Source organism: Asterias rubens, chromosome 15 (assembly GCF_902459465.1).
Source record: "Asterias rubens chromosome 15, eAstRub1.3, whole genome shotgun sequence".
Taxonomy (NCBI): Eukaryota; Metazoa; Echinodermata; class Asteroidea; order Forcipulatida; family Asteriidae; genus Asterias; species Asterias rubens.
The window spans coordinates 2,114,408-2,136,254 of NC_047076.1; the positions used below are offsets into that span (position 1 = coordinate 2,114,408).

The 21,847-nt window shown below is 40.0% G+C and overlaps 1 protein-coding gene across 3 annotated transcripts in view; it reads right to left on the reverse strand.

Annotated features, from left to right (window-relative positions):
• The window catches only part of LOC117299869 (E3 ubiquitin-protein ligase HECW2-like), a 49,836-nt gene that overhangs the window by 9,139 nt on the left and 18,850 nt on the right, over positions 1-21,847 (reverse strand). For 2 of the 3 annotated variants that reach the window (XM_033783451.1, XM_033783448.1), the window contains exons 5-18: positions 19,062-19,234; positions 15,342-15,484; positions 14,349-14,452; positions 9,988-11,655; positions 8,619-8,753; positions 7,615-7,768; positions 6,914-6,981; positions 6,109-6,227; positions 5,562-5,747; positions 4,855-5,028; positions 3,964-4,075; positions 3,166-3,262; positions 1,833-1,916; positions 749-873 (exon numbers count right to left, since the gene is read on the reverse strand). In XM_033783451.1, the coding sequence (XP_033639342.1) occupies positions 749-873; positions 1,833-1,916; positions 3,166-3,262; positions 3,964-4,075; positions 4,855-5,028; positions 5,562-5,747; positions 6,109-6,227; positions 6,914-6,981; positions 7,615-7,768; positions 8,619-8,753; positions 9,988-11,655; positions 14,349-14,452; positions 15,342-15,484; positions 19,062-19,234 (3,342 nt within the window). The remainder of the gene's footprint in view (positions 1-748; positions 874-1,832; positions 1,917-3,165; positions 3,263-3,963; positions 4,076-4,854; positions 5,029-5,561; positions 5,748-6,108; positions 6,228-6,913; positions 6,982-7,614; positions 7,769-8,618; positions 8,754-9,987; positions 11,656-14,348; positions 14,453-15,341; positions 15,485-19,061; positions 19,235-21,847) is intronic. The other variant, XM_033783449.1, reaches the window with a different exon arrangement.

A 21,847-nucleotide genomic window follows, 5' to 3' on the forward strand; every position in this document is an offset into this window, starting at 1 on the left:
CACTTCAAAACGTACCTACATACCTTGCAGGATAAGGCCACATCAAAATTAAAAAATTGTTGGACGTCCCCGCCCGACCAATCAAAACCCCTGACCCCTGTTTTTGTTTTTGTTTTTTTTTTAATCATAAAAAAAAAAAAACCTTTTCAGCTGATATTTTTTTCAAAATGTACAGGTTTGAAAAGATGCTTAAAGAAGTTGTTTTTTTATTCATGTTGGCAAAGCAAGACCAACTCTTCAAATATTTACTTGGGCTACACTGTGCTAAGTTGTTTGAAAAAGTTCACAGAATATGTCATCTAGGATTTGAATTTGTTTGACAAAACTATTGAAAACATCAAAAACACACAAACCCTCTGATTTAGAGTAATTGTGATGATTTCTTTATTCTTGATTTCTCATTTGGCATGTGAACAAAACTTTATAAAAAAAATATAAAAAAACCTCCCTCCCTCCCCCATCCGAAAAAAAAAAAGATATAAAAAATATATCGACGACCAACAATTTTTTTTTATGTGGCCTCACATACTGAGTGCTTTGATATGCCCCTAAGGGTGTGATAAATCGCTTTGCAAACACCGACATCGACCGCCATCCTTGATGTATTAACAAGGGAAAAGTGCACGCGTGTACGCGCTACGCGTGCACTTGTTAATATATCAAAGATGGCGGTCGATGATGCATATTGCAATCCATCTATTGTTATAATTACAAACTTTCACAATATGGAGCACAATGTTGTATTTACCTGGTGAGGAATGAGGGGAAGGCTGAGGGGTGTTGTGTGGCGAGATATTAGCCAGTGAAGATCTTAGCTGGGAGGAAGCCTGGGCCATGGTGGGTGTGTAGCTCATCACATCATCTTCAAACAAACTACAAGAAGATATTAAGAGGAGTTAAAACCTTGCATGGTGGAGAATCAAGAGGTTTGCGGTACCAAGAATGGAGAATCGAAAATCAAGAATCGAGAGAATCGAGTAAGGTTTGCAGTATCGAGAATCTCGAGAATCGAGTAAGGTTTGCGGTAACACTATGTAATAATAATAGTAATAATAATTTATTGCTCTTATATTGCACTCTCTCCAGGACCAGCCTGTTCGAGGGCGCATGTACACAAAATATCTCTCCAGAAGTGTAGTAAATAATAATAATAATAAAGTGGCTTCTTATTTAGCGCTCAGGTCCGTCACGCAGTGACGCTCATGGGGCTCCAACATTATTACCCCTGGTCACTGGGCCTTAAATCATTCCTTAAACCATCTCAGCTCCCTGTGGAGTATACAGCCTGTGCCGCCAAATATGTAGCGCACTAAGCTAATCAATCACAAGAACCAACTCTGCCCTCACAGGTACCCATTTACCCCTGGGTGGAGAGAAGCTTATAGTTAAGTGTCTTGCTCAAGGAAACAAGTGTCACGACTGGGATTCGAACCCACACTCTGCTGAACAGGAACACCAGAGCTTGAATTAGGTCCTCTTTAACGCTCGGCCACGACACCCCCACTAGTGGTTCTTAAAAGAACTGGTAATGTTACAACTCTTTGTAAAAATTTTTACGATTGACCCCTTGCACGCACGTCACACGCAGCGACTGTGCCACGCTCTCACCATTTTGGTGGTCAATAGGTATACGTGTAAATGCCGCGCTGCCTAAAATGCGCACTTCACTGGATAAACGCACAGTGACGTCAACCACCAAAATGGCGCATCCAAGATTATTCTGATGATGAATTGGGTCAATACTAAAAGGAGCTAAGGCTACAATAAAATTGTAAATAATCAACCAGAAGATACGTCAAACAATATAATGACTGCAGGAGTTTCAACGATACCTTAACAGCATAATTAGTTCCACGTCGTTACTTAATCTTTGTAGAGCAGAGATGCCTTCTTGTCTGATCAGATGGATTTTATCCCTAAAAATAAATAAATTAACAAATTTAATTAAAGGGTATGGGTACCTTTTGTAACACAAACTTAATGTCCACAGATTTACATTAAACTTACACCGTTTGAAGATAATGATATTAGAAAGCATACCTTAAAATATTAGTTGCTGAGGTGCTGTAGTTTTTGAGAAATTAGTAACACAATGTAATGGAAATACGTTTTTACATGCTGAAACAATTTTTGTCTCATGATCATTGAGACGAGACATGATCACTGAGACTAAGATATAAATGCAAGAAAATAGTTATTGGCAATACGTTTCAACCCCAGCAGAGTCTTTCTAGAAGGCTAAATGTTTCAAGAAAGAATCTGCTAACTGATAGACAATCTGGATCTAAAATGATTTGGGTACTTTTTGTAGGACACAAAACACAATGTCTACAGATTTACACTAAACTTACACCGTTGGAAGATAATGATAGTAGAAAGCTTCCCTGAAAATATTACTTGCCGAGATGCTGTAGTTTTTTAGAAATGAGTAAAACAATGTCATGAAAATAATTTTCGTCTAGACGAAAATTATTTTATCATGTAAAAACGTATTTTCATGACATTGTTTTACTCATTTCTCAAAAAACTACAGCACGTCAGCAACCAATATTTTAAGGTACGCTTTCTACTATCATTATCTTCAAACGGTGTAAGTTTAATGTAAATCTGTGAACATTGTGTTTCACTTAGTTACCTGTTCATGTTTGTGGTGTTGTCATTTAGCCTTCGAGAAAGACTCTGCTAGGGTCGAAACGTCAGGCCATTAACTATTTTTTGCATTTATACTCTCGGTCCATTTGGTTGGTAAGTTGTTTGCAACAGCTAATTCTATTTTCTCAACATTGTGTTTTGTGTAACAAAAAGTACCCAAATGTCCACAGATTTACATTACAAAAATGAGTAAAACAATGTCACAAGAATAACGAGACAAAAATTATTTTAGCATGTACAACGTATTCACTAGTTTTGGTATTTAAATACCAGTACTGGTAAATACGTTGTAAATGCTAAAATAATTTTTGTGACATTGTTTTACTCATTTCTCAAAAACTACAGCACCTCAGCAAGTAATATTTTAAAGGAAACTTTCTACCACCATTATCTTCAAACTGTGTAAGTTTAATGTTAATCTGTGGACATTGTGTTTTGTGCATTTGAGATTGACACGTCTGTACCAATACCAGTCTTGGAGGGAACATCAGTTATAACGTTTTTTGTTTGTACCTGAGTTTGGTGTTTGTGCTGAGGTCCTCCTGCCTTTCCTTCAAGATGTCGATGATGTTGGGTTGTCTCAAGAATGCAACTACCTTCTCATTGTATGCTATAAGAAAGACCAGAAGATGGTAAAAAATGAGGGAGGTTTTTTTTCTAATGTGTGTGAACCAGGGATGAGAGTTATTGCTGACAAAAAAGTCTGGAACTTTGATCTAGATCTTAGGAGGCACATTGAAATGATAGAAATTCCTCCCTTTTTTTTTAACCGTCAAAATTACAGATTCCAATCAGCTTTTATAGGCCCAGTATCCTCAGTCCTAGAAAATTAGATCCAAGAGTCTGACTTATTTAATCAGAGAGAAAAATACAGCGTCTTGATTACCAAGAAAGTCTGAATTCAGATAAAAGTCTGAACTATCTTATCCCTGGGAGAATGAAAATTGTGGCGTGTCATGGTATAAACGTGTACCCCAAAATAAATTAGGTTGGCTCAGCCTTTTTTCTTCTTTGCCTTTTACCTCTATTGGACCATGGTTTGACGTTCCACCTAGGATCGAAAAAGGGAATAAAAAAGTGGTACAAGGTCTTGAGGTGCGATAGAGGACAAGGGCAAAGGCGAGGTCCTTTATCAAAAGGTCCTTTATTGCATGGTTTTTATACAAAATTCAAGACTGAATTTCCGCTCTTTTATTCCCATTCATAAATGCCTGGTTAACAGAATGAATCTATGATCTACATGTATACAACCAGGGGATACGAGTGTCGAAAGGAAAGTTTAAAATCACGCCGAAGAGGGAAAGTTCCTACCAAGTGGAACTGCGTCATCTTTGCCTTTGGCTGGGTCAGGTCTTAGAGTCTCCTTGGGTCTGGGTTGAATAGGTGGACCGGATTTGTTCTTGCCGTGTCCCGCTGTCGCCCCCTGGAATCAAAATCACAAGTCATTACTTTAAATCACACAACCTAATAGCGACGCATCAGTGCACTGTATCTGTATCTTAATTTATTTTAAAAAAACGCTGCATCTTGATTTTGCATAATGCTGTATCCTGATTTTTCAAAAATGTTTTATCTTGATTAAGCAAAAAAATGTATCTTGATTTTGCAAATTTTTTTTTTTTATTTCACATGAAAATTTGTGTAACTTGGCCGGACTTGTTTGAAGAGAGATAAAAAGTTTTGACAATTTCTAAAACCCTAGCAAAGACATGTTTCCTGCTTAAGGCGCTCTTTGCAATCGGGCCTAGACTTCAAAGGAACATGTTGCCTTGGATCGGTCGAGTTGGTCTTTGAAAAGCGTTTGTTATAAAATGCATATGGTTGGAAAGATGTTTTAAAAGTAGAATACGATGATCCACACACATTTGCCTCGAAATTGCATGGTTTTCCTTGTACTTTGTGAACTAACACGGTCGGCCATTTTTTGGAGTCAAAAATTTGATTCCCATAGTCGACGAGGTATAAGGAAAACCACGCAATTTTGAGTGATACTTGTGTGGATCAATATATTATACTTTAAAAATATCTTTCTAATCATATGCATTTTATAACAAACGGTTACAAACGTTTTTCAAAGACCAACTCGACCGATCCAAGGCAACGTGTTCCTGTAAGAAATCATAAAAGATACCAAACTCGTCTGTGTCTGGGAGGCTATTATTCATATCTCTTTTATTTATGAGGTAAAAAAAAAAAACTTACGGCACCGAAGTCATTTTCATGGACGCCATCCAGTAAGCCCTCTCCTTCACTGCGGCTACGCATCCTCCCCCTCGTAGGGACTTGCAGTAGACTCACTGTGGGGTCAGTCACCTCTACTGGAAGACGTGGGTCGATGAACGTGGTGCTGTGGGAGGTGTGGTCAACGAAGAATACCTGAAAAGATGCACAAAAAATACAATAATATTAACAAGACATTCTTAAAGACGATGTGACCTATGTTCAAACCACTCTCTGTTGACAAAACACTGTGTACGTCATGTTTCGCCGGGCAAAAATAAGCGTATACACTTTCTAGCTGGCTGCCAAAACACAGAGGTTTTGCCCGGCGGTATGCGCGCGAATCGTGTTATGGTTTTCCAGTGACGTCAGAGGTCACATCGTCTATACTGTAGAGCCCATTTCAGTTCGGAAAACCTCTCATTGCGCTGTACAAACAAAACATAATAACAAAATTCAAAAAGAATTTGTTTTAAAAACTACATTCTTTATTCAGATATGAGAATTATGACTTGAACACAGCCACAAGGCCCCCCCCCCCCTTAACAAAAAAAAATTATAACATCCATGCAACACCTGGGTGTTGGGTGCGGGTAGTGGTATCTTTCCTTTCCTTCTACCTTTAGGACCCCACTTCGAATCCACCCCGGGGGGCACTATGAAAAGGTTCAATTAACCTTCGACCTCACCTTTGCAGATTTATCTTGTTTCGACTCCCATCCCCCTGGCAACTCCGCTTGGTGATCAACGTAGAGATTGAGTAATGCCACCAAGTCACGATTGTGCTGGTAGTCCGAGAATTTACCAGGGTCCCTACGGATCCGATTGACCATGTGTTTGACAGAGGAGTTACGCTGGAACATTTGTTTGGCTTCCTGCAATCAAAAAGATTAGAAGAGGTCAGATTGGGGTCATGGCAGGTCATATAGGAGGCCCAAGATTTATGAAGCTGTTAAGCAGAAATGTTTTGGCTAAGCAAGAATTAATCACAGTACCAGTTGCAGGTTTCTCACACAAAAAATGTATCTTGTTGCTTTGTGTTGCCTTGGTACATCCCAAAGTCAATAGTATTTCTTCAGTGATAATGGCCCCTCGTAATAATGGGTCGTACATGTCATACATAAACAAGATCGTACATGAGCAATAATGGCATTCTATGGCAATCTATTTAATAGATCGTTTATGTACGGCCTTTGCACTGATAGAATTAACCAAGGATACACTGGAAGTACTTACTGCGTTGGAATGGAGGATGGTGAAGAAATCAGGTCTGGTAATGAACTTGACTGCCGGTGCTTCTAGGAATGAATGGCGCCCTCGTGGGGTCTGAATCTCAGCTATACTGTCTGTTGACGCTGACAACATGAAATACAAAATATATTACATTTAATTAAGGGGGGCTTTGGATAATTTCTGCTAAGCAAACTTTGTCGAGGTAGTTACAGGATATACATAATCACATGGCATTAAGGCTGGTTATCTATTTCTAAAAGCATTGTTAGCAGTTCTCTGAAAGTGGCCTTATTAGAAAATTTTCACCCAGTAGACCTTTCTGCTGCAGCATCACAGTCCGAGCTTTTGCCAACCAAGGTCAGAAAACTGAGGAAGGCCACAAGTGCAAACAAAAAGAGCAGATAGCAAAGGTTGATAACAATGTTACACAAACATTCAAAATTAGTGTTGAATTTGTTAGAAACAAAGCAATCAATCATGGGGTGTGTTTTCTTTTAATTAAAAGTTGCAAAAAAATGTTGATTTTGGACACAACATCTGTTAACACTATTGAATGTTTTACTAACACGGTTTGTTTATCAACAATAGAAAGGTCTAAAAATACAGGTGCAGGTGAACAATATTGGTCTGATTCCCTGACTACAACTGTAACAGTGGTGCAAGTTTTACAGCTACAAGCAAAGGATACCATACTAATTTTCTTACAGCCTCAGTTTGGCCCTACATGTTTGAATGGCAGATATTGGAACCGGTACGCCATTGTCAAGTCTAGTACCTGAACTTCACATATAATGTTCTTATGTCTTACTTGATGCAGATGAGCTTTCTTCTGCCACATGGTCCTGCCTCTGAAGCGTTCTATGTATGCTCTGATACCTGTTCATAAAAACAATTTATAGAAAACTTTACATCGTCGAGCAAGGTTGCTGATAGAGAGGTTTCGCAAGTCTACGGATACACATACAGATACTGATACGTCAGCACTTTGTGTGTTCACGTGACGCGTATCCGGGACTATCGTATTTTGCACGCAAATTAGCAACGGATACGGGAGCTCATACACGTCGTAGAAAAACGGATACTGTTTGGCAGAATTTTAGTTATATTTTTGTCCCAGATCAAAAACATTTCACACGGATTTGCTTTCACTGGTATCGTGCTTGATATAGAGAGAAAATTGTTAGTCTTTTGCAAGCAAAATGATGAGAAAATGCAGTGTATAAAACACGGGGTCTCTATCGGTCATGTTTTTCAGAAAAACACCCATGATGAATGCAAGCGCATTCAAGTAAAACATACCTATAGTTTGCAAAACAAAATATAACACGCGGCTGACGTACGTGAACCCCCATTTTTTTAAAATATTTAACGTTGGACTTCGTTTTAAAAGGGAAGGTATACGTTTGGTATTTACTCATAAAATTAATGGCAATAAAAACTTTTGGTTTATAAAGATTTTAAAAACAATCCAAAATTCAAAGGTATACTTTTAAAGCTGGGTGCACTAACCTTCGATCCAGTTGTTGTCTGCTCTGTTGGGAATCTCTCTCATGATGCTCTTGCTGAGTAGCGTGGCTGATTTTGGGTTTAGTCCACGTCGTCGTTCGCTGGACGTGGTTGATGTAGAACACGCGACCGTACTGGTCAATTCGGGCCTCCCAATCTGTGTGGACAAACGAATTCAAAGAAATTATCCCACCGTTCTGTTCATTTGTGTACTTTGTTTAGATGTGGCATGTAGAACCCAAAACTCCCACCAAGCATCCAAACAGAATGAGATTACTAAATGGTCAAGTGGTTAAGTGGTTAGACTACAGGACTTGCAATCACAAGGTTGTGGGTTCGAATCCCCCAGCTAGCCGCTGACTTTAAAATGACTATAATAAATATTGTCGTCTAGTTACTGAATCACAATTTCTTGATTTATGTGATTCATAATCATAGACGTTAAACCATTGTTTGTATGAGAGAGATTGACTGTTGCCAGCTTGGTGCTTATATCCCTTTGTGGGAGTTTGCCAAGTTCCCATGATGAGAAGAACATTCAAACAAATACCAGTGTTCAGAACTCGGCAGCTTGTCTGGTATGTCGAGTCAAACTACACATCACTCCATTTCTCCAGTAACTACACTGGCTCTCGATGCATTAAATACAAGATTCTTCTGCTCACTTACACCCCATTCACAATAAAGCTAGCGATGGGATTCTGAGTAAATTGCTATGGATTTCTATGCATTTTCGACCAGGGCCCCACAGGATTCCTTGCGGCTGGCGGGTCATTTTTGGGAGTTGTTTGCCATGGAGTTACTTCTAACTTTAAGTTAAAATCTAGGCCCAATTTCATGGCTCTGCTTACCGCGGAATTCTGCGCTTACGTATCATAGAATTGTGGTCGATGCCTGGCCGACGTACAGCAGGGTTTTACTAACCAATGGCCAGTTCAACCGAAACAGTTATTGGTTACAACCAAAATGTACCTCTGAAGAGTTCATTGGTTCCCTGTTTGACTTACTGTTAGGTAGTGGTTCCTCGTCAGCTGGTAACTCATAGCGTTGGTAGGTAACCCGTTGTGGTGTAAGCACGGGTGTGGTTGGGGTCCTCTCTGCATCTAGGTCAGTACCATCGGTCGTTACCCCGGTGATATTAACTAGGGAGAGGTGGGTATTATTCATAAATTAAAATATTTTGAGGTGGCAAGTCCTGGCCGAGTGGTTAAGAGCACCGGACTCAAACTATGGGGTTTCTGATCAGTAGAGTGAGGGTTTGAGTCCTGGACGCTAATGGTCAAGAGTCGAGCTTAAGGACACAAGTGCCACGTCCGGGAATTGAACCCACACTCACAGCTGATCATAAACAATAGGGCCCAGTTTAAAAAAAGGCTGTTGAGCAGAAATTAGAAATTCTTTGCTATCAAAGACAGTGGACACTATTGGTAATTGTCAAAGACCAGTCTTCTCACTTGGTGTATCTCAACATATGCATAAAATAACAAACCTGTGAAAATTTGAGCTGAATCGGTTGTCGTAGTTGCGAGACATTAAAGAAAAAAAAAACACCCTGGTCACACAAAGTTGTGTGCTTTCAGATGCTTGATTTCGAGACCTCAAATTCTAAACTTGAAATCTCGAAATCAAATTCGTGGAAAATTACTTCTTTCTCGAAAACTACGTCACTTCAGAGGGAGCTGTTTCTCACAATGTTTTATACTATCAACCTCTCCCCATTGCTCGTAATCAAGAAAGGTTTTTACTTTTATGATAATAATTATTTTGAGTAATTACCAATAGTGTCCACTGCCTTTAAGCAAGTTTGTGTAATTACAGGCTTTATCAAATTTGGCCTAGAGGTCGAGTCGAGTGCACTTGAAAAGTTTGGACACAACATGACACTTGCCTACAATCATGTATTTATCTGTTATAATAAGGATACATAGAATCCTCAATTTGTAAAGAAACTGTCGTGACTGAACATTACAGAATTGGTTTTTGCTAACAAAGCAGTTGCTGTCGGTGAAAGCATTTTATGTAATCCACCATATACATAAACTGACAAACCTGTGGAAGTTTAAGATCGATTGGCCATCTGGGTCATGAGAGAATAGCGAAAAAAAAAAACGATTACAAATTTTACATTGCATCGATGCCAAAATAAAAATGAATAAAATGCTCACTGAGTGATAAACTCCAAATGCGAAGTTAGATCATTTATTTCTCATCAAATATGACATTTCATACAGAAATTCTTCAAGGAATGTTTCATCATTAGACCGTGTTAGTTTCATGTAAATCTGTGACCTTCAAGATTTTGTTTCTTACCAATTCTGTAACGTTCCTTTAAGTTTAAAATCAGGCATATTTAAAATCACGCTATAATTGACTAACCTCTAAGATTGGGTCTCGACGACTTGTATTTTTTCCTCCGTTGCCATACGTTATCATTCGGGTGAGCGCCCCCTTTTGCTGACTGGCCAGCTTCCCCATCAAGCCCTTTGGGGTCTGACGATTCTGACCCAACAGACTGACTGGTCCCCGACTCGAAGCTCTCTGATTCCGTCGTGGACCGGTTACTTGTACCCTGCGAAACGGCACCGTCCGGTGACGATTCACCACCAGCCTCAGCATGCTGGATATTGTTTACGCTTAGCGGTTCAATGGTACTACTACCGCCCTCGCTTGCCAGGTTGATGACATTGGGGACGGCAGCTGTTTGGGATTGTGGTTCGTTGTTCACTGGCTGAGTCTGACTGTTGTTATTATTCCTCGGTCCAGGGTCAGATTCTGACATCGTTGAAGAATTGATCGGTTCCACCTGCCGTGTTGAGGGCTTAACCACTTGTAATTTTTTACTCTGAGCGACGCTCGCTACGCACGTCTTCCCCGGTAATCTATCATCTGGTGCACTGCGTGCGACCATGTCAGCGTCTATAAGTGGGGTACCGATTGGAGTATTCGTCGGGGTTTCCGGGTCGCGCGACGGCATTGACGTCCCCGACCGCATCCGTAGTCTGTTCACCTCCTCCTCGATTTCCTTCTGGAGTGAGATGTCGCTGATGTCTCGGCGTCGGCTGGCGGGGGAGGCTGTTGGAGATGCGCCCGGCGAGTTAGAGAGGGGTGGGATCCTCATGGGTGAAGAGCTGAGTAGCGCCCTCGCCACAAGGTTCTCATTGCTAAGAAGACGATCCGCAGCAAGAGTAGAGGTTTGTCTGGAAGGCAATGATGAACTCAGAGCAGAGGTCTGCTGATTTGAGAATCGTTTATGTCCTGAAAAGCTACTCATGTCTATCGACGACGGCCTGTTGGACGTCCCGAGGCTGGCGGCTGAGTCAGATCTTCTCCCACGGCTTGAGACCGTCTCCACGTTAGATCTCCTCTCAGTTCGGACAGAGGACTCAGAACTATTCTCCGAATCATCCAAAGTTAATTGAAACATAGTATCCTCCACCACGTCTGGGGTTCGCTCTCTCGTCAACGACGACGCTGCCGTGACGTTCATAGTCAATCCTTCGTTTCGACTCCCAAATTCCGGTGAGAGAGCAGTCTGGGTGGCAACTGCTGGCGCCACGACATCTGGTTGCAGACTCGTGGCCTTTGAACCTGGTATATGCAGTTCTGTCGGCCTGCTTGGCGAGGTACGTCTCACCGACCCTCCTTTCCCCTTATCATTCGATGTCATTTTATCGGGTAATACATAAGAACATTGTATGCTCTGGATTTCCCCGATAGACTGCGTGTTCGTTCTTTGTGCAGCTTGGCTGAGCTGCTCTTGGGAGATAGGGTTTGATATTGACTCGGTCGGGGTGTCCGGAGCCACGACCTTAACACCTCGTGAAACTCCCCCGAGATATTGTGCAGGTGCCGATATCGTCCGATCTGCCTTGGCATGGGTGGGGGTCTCTACAGTATTGGAGTTTAGATGTTGTACGGCACGAGGTAAAACGGCTGGACCATCTAGAGACCTGTCCTCATGTAGGGTTGCCATGGCGGGTACAGATACCGAGCGTGTCACATGATCCAAAGGTTGGTCCGCGGTTCCGTTGACGACTGAATCTGCTGAAATGAAAGAACATTATTTTAAAATTAACATCAATCAAATTATGTGAGAAACATCACCAAAACTGAAGTGCTTGACTGCAAACAAACTCTTTAGCTACAACACAAACACAATATTACCCTTTTTGACCTGTGCTAATACAAATCACTTTTGAATCCTGTGCATAAAAAAAACTACCAACTACCCAAATCTGAAACTTGTAACAGAAACACAGCCCCCCCCCAAAAAAAAAAAAATAAAACCCTAAAAACAAAAACAAAAAAAAACATTTTTTTTTTAAAGGCAGTGGACACTATTGGTAATTACTCAAAGTAATTATCAGCATTTAACCTCACTTGGTACCGAGTAATGGGGAGAGGTTCATAGTATAAAACATTGTTAGAAACGACTCCCTCTGAAGTGACGCAGTATTCCAAGACCTCAGATTTAGAATTTGAGGTCTCGAAATCAAGCATCGGAAAAGCACACAACTTTGTGTGACAAAGGTGTTTTTTCTTTCATAGTTATTTCGCGACTCCGACGACCAATCGAGCTCAAATTTTCACAGGTTTGTTATTTGATGCATATGTTGAGATACACCAAGTAAGAAGACTGGTGTTTGACAATTACCAATAGTATCCAGTGTCTTTAATTTACAAGAATTTTTTCTTCAAGTTGTATTTACCTTACTAACCCTGTATACCCAGCGATAACTTCACGACGTACGTACAAAGTAACAACGGAGGTAATCACATAACTTCAATAAATATTAATACTAATTTCCTGGTGAGCTGATCACACCGATGATAAGTAAAGGTTATGTAACAGCTCTGTCATAGACCACACTTCAAGGCCATTTTAGTGTCCCTCGGCTACATTCAAAGGAAATATGGAAATTGACATTTTCCCCGGCAGTTGTCGATTACGTAACGGGGCGGCGATGAGTGTATATTTAGACATGGTCTCGGCAGGGGATGTGTTTATTTTAGTCCCTCATAAAGATGATGTCATCGTTGCTACATACAGCGATAACTTGGAAAAACCTGTGTGAGATTTGTCTGTATATTATTGTGCAATATGGCAAACAGGGACAACAAAGTTACTTACAGGGACAACAAAGTTGTTTGTGTTTATTTTAATTCCTTTTAAAGGTAATGTCATCTATGCTTAGCCATAACTTGGATGATCCTTTGCAAGTTTTTCTGCATCTTCTTGCGTACAAGTAAACAGAGACAACAGAGTTGTTTACAGGGACAACAAAACTGTTTACAGGGACAATGTTTACAGCAACAGGCAGTGTTTCGAACACTAAAGGAAGCCAGAAGCCGAAAACAGAACCTAAGCCAAGGTTTGGAGAAAAAAAACCTGGTATGGTTTCATTGCTATTTTTATTTCTATTTATTTATTTTTTTACAAATAAAATCACCCCCAGAAACACAAGGATAAAGGGCTACTCAAGGGAAGGGCAACAAGAAAAACATAGAGAAGTTATAAAAAAAGAAAATACATCTGCATATACATGTACAATAAAAAATAAAAAAACTCATAATGAGAACAAGATGGCATCCCAATAGTAGTTATTGCTACACACTGCATTCAAGGCAGGAAGTTAATGAATTCCTGCTTATACCCAGATTACAAGTTGGTTCCTGTGCATGTGAGTCTTATGGTTTAGTTCATAGACAGAGAGTATTATTGAATTCCCACCTACACTCTGGACCTGTACAGTTCCTGTGGTGGATTTCAAAAAGATGGTCTTAACTTTGGACTAGTCCTGGGAGTTATTAAAAACTTAAAGGAACACGTTGCCTTGGATCGGCCGAGTTGGTCTTTAAAAAGCGTTTGTAAACGTTTGTTATAAAATGCATATGGTTGGAAAGATGTGTTAAAAGTAGAATACAATGATCCACACACATTTGACTCCCATAAATGGCCCATCGTGTCTGTCGACGAGGTAAAAAGGAAAACCACGCAATTTCGAGTGATACTTGTGTTGATCATTATATTCTACTTTTAAAATATCTTTCTAATCATATGCATTTTATAACAAACGGTTCCCAACGCTTTTCAAAGACCAACTCAACCGATCCAAGGTAACACGTTCCTTTAAGGCTGGTCCTGAGTTAAAGATGAGTAAAGCCTGGTTAATACTTCTTGCGAATACGAACGCCATACAAATTTTGCATCACAAACTCGCAACGAATAATTCGCATCACTTGTTCAACTCCTGCAAAACATTCACTGCGAAAACAACTACGTGACGTCAAAATTTGCTTCGCATCCGCAGAAAGTATTAACTCAGCTTTACATCGAGATAAGACTAGTCTTAACTCTTTGTAATATCTACCCCTAAACACATATAAAGACCCTTGCATTGACCCTGTGGTCTCCTCAAACTGTACTCACTAGTATCAATGCAATCACACAATCAATGTCAGTTCTAGATTAATTTACATCCCGTTTAATACAAAATATTTGTATTAGAACATGATCTAGTTAATTATTTCAAACTTTCCTCTTCCTTCAGAATAATCAAATCAATTTCCATTTTGCAAAAAAAAAAGAAGAAAAAAAGAGACAACACTTTGTAGAGAGCACGTACTTCTGCGTTAAATTCCGCAAACAAATTAATCTTTTGAAATTTGCGACATCCAAGGCATGCTTTGAGGGGACGAACCTTGACCTCTGTAGCTTAAGTTTGAATCCTACTTACCTTCGGGGCTGTCCTCCTGTTCGATCTCAACGGTGAACGTCAGACAGCCGCTGACGTGGTCCGAGGGGTGGCGCTTGTTAAGGTTGTACGTCACGGTGCGCTCTCTGGATGGGAATGGGGTATGACAAGAAGGGGGAAACCAAAGAGGGGTAAGTTCAATAAGATTTGATTCAGGGGAAATTCAAACCAGGGGAACATTTCATAGAGCTTCTAATAAAAGTAGCTAAGCATAACAAAATTATGCTTACCAGAATATGATTACCAGCTAAACTAACAAGTCACATGTACAATTTGTAACTGGCATCCTGTTCATTTCTGATTTGCAGACAAGTGTGAAGCAATTGTTTCTGCTTCAGCAGCTCTATGAAATTGGGCCCAATAACGTTTACCAAGTCCCAGGGCAGACTTTCGTAAATATGGTGTAGGCTTTTATAAATTTTTCAGGATACTGAATAATTTCGCTGATTTTTTTTAGGGCCAACAAATCGGAAATCAGACTTATGCAGATAGGTTATCATGCCTGCACAATTCACAAGTTGAGTGGTTTCGAGCCAAGAGAAGTTGGGTTTAATAGTCAAAAACAATTTTCAAGACAAAGACCACTATCAAGTTGTCTCCAAAGTGGCCGACAGTCCAAAGATTAACCATAAGCCATCACAAATATTAATTCAGAAGGCAGGCGTTGATCAAACTAAAACTTCTCTCTAAATAAGATCCACAAAAACCACGGCCAAGCTAATCAGATGAATAAAACGAATATACAACCAATTTATCTCAGGACAATCAACAGAAAAACCGCAGACCGAAGAAGTGGCTGACCAGTCCAAAGATCAACCATAAGCCATCACAAACATTCATTACAAAGGCGGGCGTTTGTAAACTAAAACTTCTCTCTGGATACGATCCTATTTGGCAAAGCAAATCAGATGACTAAGTCGAACCTACAACCAATTAATCCCCGAACAATCGACAGTAGAAGAAGAAAAAACTCACCCTAAAGCTGCTTTCTCGACAAGACGTTGAATCGGAATGGCCAGCCGTCCGAGGAATCGACTGATGATCGGCCGGGATCGCACAAATTTATCCTTCAGCTCCAACTCAAGGACGTCAGTCCGTGTGGCTTTGAAGTGGAACTCCTGAGTAGAGGGGGGAGAGGAAGGAAGACAAGAATTAGGGAGATGCACTTAATTGGATGCGGTAATTAGATTACGGTATTTCTTGGTGTGCTGGTAAAAGTGTCAGGTGTCGGGTCCGTTTTGCAAAACGGAACACATTGGCAGCTCATCAAGAATTTGCAAACTTGATGTTATTTTTGTGGAATGAGGCTTATCAAAACAAAACATTTTCCTGTAATTTTCAGAGAAAAAAATAAATTAACATATATCCTTAATCCCAAAAAGATGCTATCCGATTGGCGAGTCAACTTATTAATATTATAATTATTGCAGTACTTTTCAGATTTGGATAGTTCCGATTCCTAAAGTTTTCAGATTTTGAAAGTTTCGATACCTAGAGTTTTCTGATTTGGAGAGTTCCGATTCCCTAAGTTTTCTGATTCCTAAGGTTTTCCGATTTTGAAAGTTCTGATTCCTAAATTTTCTGATTTAGATAGTTTTGATTCCTTAAGTTTTTCGATTTAGATAGTTCCGATTCCAAACACTTTCAAATTTGTACAATTACGATTCCTGAAGTTTTCTTATTCAGATAGTTTTGATTCCTAAAGTTTTCCGAATTAAGATTCCTAAAGTTTAACATCCACATCAAACACATACAAAATCACCACATATCCACCAAACAGTACAAAACTGTCTGTTAAAAAACTTGTCAAAGCATGGTTGTAGCTAAAGTACCTCCCTCCAACCTGATGTCCAACCTCAAACCAAATCACCCCCTCTCCAACTAACTCACCCCCTCACAACCTCCTCCCCCTTAATACGTACCCCTTTCTAGCCCTCTAAACCCCCCCCCCCTTCCCTCCTTTGGGACCCTCTGTCATATGCAATGAATTTCTGGAACTAATTCAACCCGCAAACCTTTTTTCCTCCCTGCAAAAAAAACAATGAGTCAAGAATGTCATACCCCTTCCCCCGGAGGATCCTCCAATCGACAGAGCTGTTTCCCGCGTCTTTAAAGAAACTGGAGACCTTTGGTAATTGTCAAAGACCAGTATAATCACTTGGTGTATCCCAACATTTGCATTAAAATAACAACCTGTGAAAATTTGGACTCGATTGGTCATTGAATTCGCAAGAGAATAATGAAAGAAAATACACCCTTGTTGCACAACTCGGTTTGCTTTCAGATGCATTATAATAAAAGGCTTCAGCTGAAGTCTTTTATTTATTTGAGTGAGAGTTAACCTCTTTCTCAAAAACTACGTTACTCCAGAGGAAGCCGTTTCTCACAATTTGTTACACTATACAACACCTCCCCATTGCTCGTTACCAAGTAAGTTTTAGCCCGACTCAAACATGCGGCAACGCGACAACAGCTTGGGTCGCCTGAGTGAGTGAAGTAAGTTTTAATACTACCAATCTTTTTGAGTAATTACCAAATAGTGTCCAGTGCCTTTAAAGACGACTTTAAACTCCCAATAACAACTCTCGGGATAGTTTAACTTGATTGATATCTACAGCTGTTCACAAGTTCTATAGATACATCTACCCCCTACTCTAAACCCTCTTTTTCTGAATGACAGATTTCAAATCAGATGCAAGGCAGGACATTGTTGGCAATGAAGTCATTTCCTCAGAGTGGGGAGTGACTTCCCATCCATTCGGATACCTTCTATCTCCACACCCTGCCGAAGATCCTGACTGAACGGATGCGGGGAGACAAGTCACTGATCAAACAAATCTTGAGAAATTTATTTTGATCCTCGATCATGTTCCCGACAAGTTTTCTTTCTTGTAGCACGTACTACGCATCTCCTCCGATTCATGTTAACATTAATCACATTTCTGGTCTCTTCAGCCAATAAAACTTTCTGGCTCCTTGTCTTGTTGACTTCTAAGTCCCAAGGGGGGCATTTCTTGGCAACAAGGAAAACTGCACTTTACTTTACAAACTTCTTAATGAAGATCCATACCAAGTTTTCGAGAAAGAAGTAATTTTTCACGATTTTGATTTAGAGACCTCAGATTTACAAGTTGAGGTCTTGAAATCAAGCATCAGAAAGCACACAACATCGTGTGACAAGGGTGTTTTTTCTTTCATTATTATCTCGCAACTTCGATGACCGATTGAGCAGACATTTTGTTATTTTATGCATATGTTGAGATACACCAAATGAGAAGACTGGTCTTTGACAATTACCAACAGTGTCCAGTGTCTTTAATATAAGAATATTCTCCAAGAATGGTGTAAACACTGTGTGGACATGTGCAAGTCCACATAGTGTTTCAAGTCCCTACAGTACATTATGTGGACCTCTTTTGTTCTCAGGCCTACACGCAGTATGCAATGCTTTCAAACACTGAACTGTGCCACCATACACAAACCCTTATAGTTAAATGGTTTCAAATGGCCAGTCAACTCGATCAGAAATCTCACCATGAATTGTAAGGTTAATTAAAAGTCATTTAATCAACAAACGACAAAAACCATCACAAAACTGTAGTCCCAATCGATTCAAGGGGACAAGAAAAACTTCCAGCAACAAGTAAGATCTCATTTGACTTCACTGTTAGCACAGCTATCAAATCAAAGATGACGAGTGAAGACAAAATCAGTTTCTTAAGCTGCCCAAGGTTGCATACTGCTTCAATTAACCACTATATCAACAGGAAGATTTCAGGGGTAATTTTTTTCCGATAGGATGTGTCAAGAAAGGAGGAGTGGATAAGGGGGGAAGGCAAAGTAAATGACACATCATGAGCATGTAGATTGTTATCGGAGAGCGGTATATTTTCACGGCAAATTACTTGTAATGACAATAAGTGACACGACATGACACAAGTATGTCACCAACTCAGCGCTTCGTATTGAGAGAGTTTGCAATTACATGTGACTTTTATCAGGCCTGTGATTGGCCCCTGAAAAAAAGAGCTGAAACACTACATGATGTCAATGCCTTGGTGCTCTTGATATGCTCCAGTAATAAGCCTTAGTGTCCTTGCCCTTTCAAAAACGAAGAAAACAGGCCTGCCGTAAACCCTACTGACAAGTTGTGGTGTCCTCACAGAAATAGAACCCGTCATTGTGCGTGCAATTTTGTAGTGAGACCATATTTAGAACGAGCATATGCCCTTTTTTTCCTTTCACGCGTGTTTGGCGAAAAATAATTGTAAAAAATAGTTAATGGCCTGACGTTTTGACCCTATCAGAGTCTTTCTCGAAGGCTAAAAAAAAAATATATATCTTTTTTTAGCCTTCGAGAAAGACTCTGCTAGGGTCGAAACGTCAGGCCATTAACTATTTTTTGCATTTATACTCTCGGTCCATTTGGTTGGTAAGTTGTTTGCAACAGTTAATTCTATTTTCGCAAAAATAATTGTAATAAAGTAGAGCCTGTCATGACCATTGACCAATGAAAACATGAGGAAACGGTCTATGTGAATTGCCATTTTGCCATTCACGCGTGCGTGTCAAGTGATGATTATTTTGCCATACACGCGTGTCACGTGGTATCGATACACCCACCCACAGCCTAGGGGTCGAGCTCAGCATTCTCTGGGTTCTATTTCTATGGGTGTCCTCGAATGTCGCCCTCACCTGATCATCCCAGGAGGGCATGACAGTTTTTTCAGCGATGGTTGTTCGTTGGTCTTGTCCGTAGTGACTGTCTGACAGTGGCAGGTTGTGATTCCTTCCGGGCTGGATGGAGAACTTGATGTAAGGATCGGGGTTGAAGAACATTCCTTTCTTAAGCCCCATTCCTTTCAGATCTAAAAAAAAAAATATTAAAAAAAAATTAATTTTTAATATTTCAAACATGCACTCGGTTCATCTGGGAACAATTTTGTAAAGGGAAGGTACAAGTTTGGTATACACTCTTAAAGTTAATGGCATTTAAAACTTTGGGTTATTTCTGCTAATAATCTGTTCTGTGCATTTTGATTGCCTAAATACATGTACCTCTCTATTTTTATTTAAATACAGTTTACTTTAAATATTCCTGTTGTAGTCCTTTTAACTTTAATGTACACTGTTTTGTATCATCACGAAAAACCTACAGGTCACCAAATAATCATTCCATGTTAAGCATGGTTTCCGTTTCTGCTTACCACAGTTCAATAAATTAAACTATGAAGATGTATACACGTCAGGACTTCTGGAAGTGCAAACCGGCTTTAAAAGAGGGTGGGGGAAGGGTTTCCTCAATTCAATTTCAGGGGCTAACAAACTTCTTCATTTCCACTTCCTCGTTCAGAAACAAGAATTCAAGCTAATTACAGCACTGAAGAAGGAAATGATTAATTCCCTTTTTTTTTTTTCAATGACGGAAGGTCATTTTTATCCCGCATGAACCTGTTTGCGTTACATCAAACACAGCAGGGGAGTAGAAACTGCAAATGACATTTGACAAACAGATGACAACAAATGACCAAGTATATAACGTTTGCTGTTGTAGAAGATCAAGCGAACAAGGAAACCCATTTAGTTTACATGAACAAGTGCTTTAAAGGAGAGTAACAAAATTCTGATGTTAAAAAATATTTAGTCGATTTGGGGTTGAACAAAGACTAGATTGAATAGAGCAGGATTTGAACCATCGACCTCCAGATTCACATGCTAACACTCTACCAACCAAGCTTTATCTAGCCCTATGTTGGAGTCAACGTGTGTGGTGCCCTGGCGGATGGGCATGTTTTTTACCCTGCTCTCATTTAAAACAAATTTTTTAAGACTTTTTATTTTATACACTACTTAAACCTATTAAATATCAAAAGTAGAGCGCATTATCATAATTATAGTCCCCAGCACCACACACCTGCAACCTATACATCCCAAAATTGGGAGATTGCTTGCAGTACTGATCCAGATCCAGATCCAGAGGTCTCCCTATTTTGACAATATTTTTGTTCGGGATGCTAGTCAGAAGCCATGCAACAGTAAACAGGCGTGTAGCCAGGGATCACACCCCAGTTAAAGGAACACCTTGCCTTGGATCGGTCGAGAAGGTCTTTGAAAAGCGTTTGTAACCATTTGTTATAAAATGCATTTGGTTGGAAAGATGTTGTAAAAGTAAAATACAATGATCCACACAAACACGCCTCAAAACTGCACGGTATTCCTTTAACCTCATCGACTAACACGGTCGGCCATTTATGGGAGTCAAATTTTTGACTCTCATAAATGGCCGACCGTCTTAGTTCGCAAAGTAAAATGAAAACCACTCAATTTCGAGGGAAATTTGTGTGGGCCATTGTATTCTACTTTTAAATCATCTTTCCAACCATTTGCATTTTTAAAACAAATGGTTATAAACGCTTTTTATAGACCAACTTGTCCGATCCAAGGCAACGTGTTCCTTATACAATACAACCTTGGAAGAGAAAGCCGGTGAATCACCTTTAAAAGTAGATGAAACTTTTTATTTCAGATATCAAATAATAACCCACTAGGGAAACTGACTGGGTAAGTTTTAAAAACATTTAGTCCCTAATACAACGAAGTTCAAGTACATGTAACAAATTTTTACATGTTTTGGTTTTAAGATGAGAATATTAAATGAATAATAGGATTTTTCCTTTAAAAAGTGTACTAAACATAGGAATGTCAACACAGTGACTGCAAACCAGGGGTGGGGTGTGTGTAAAAGTCCCCATATTTGTATGTGTGTATGCCTACACATAAGTGTCAACGCCGGGATTCGAACCTACACCCTGCTGATCAGAACATCAGTACCCGAGTTCAGTGCACTGGGCCGCTCGGCCACATGCCTCTAATAATAATAATAATAATTGTGGCTTCTTATATATAGCGCACAGTATTTCCTGCAAGATGTGTGACTTCGTTTGAATTATGAGACCTAATTCTGATAGCACCATGTAATGTTTTACAAGGTGCTGTGGCGCAATTTGCTGCCGATCGGACCAGGAACACCGGGGTGAACCCCTTCTCTTTTCGATAAGTGCACTGGGTTCTTTTACATGCGTTCTCTATAACACATGGGACCAACGGCTTAACGTTATATCCGAAGGACGAAGCAATGGTTAAGTGTCTTGCTCAAGGACACAGTGTCAAGGCTGGGGATTTGAACCCACACTCCTGCTGATCAGAAACACCAGAGTTTGAATTTGGTGCTCTTAACCGCTCGGCCACGACACTTCCACCTCTAAATCTATTCCCTACACACCCTATCCTCCTTCAATTCCATGCCAACTATACCCCCAGCTTAATACGTAAACAGATAACCAACTTTACAAATCCCAGTGTTTCAATTACTCACAACTAAATGAAACGTTTCCCCCTTTTTATCCCGTTTGTTTCTCCCCGGTGACTGTGAACCGACTCAATATTGCATCACGCTCTTAATAGTCTGGATGCTTCCACTG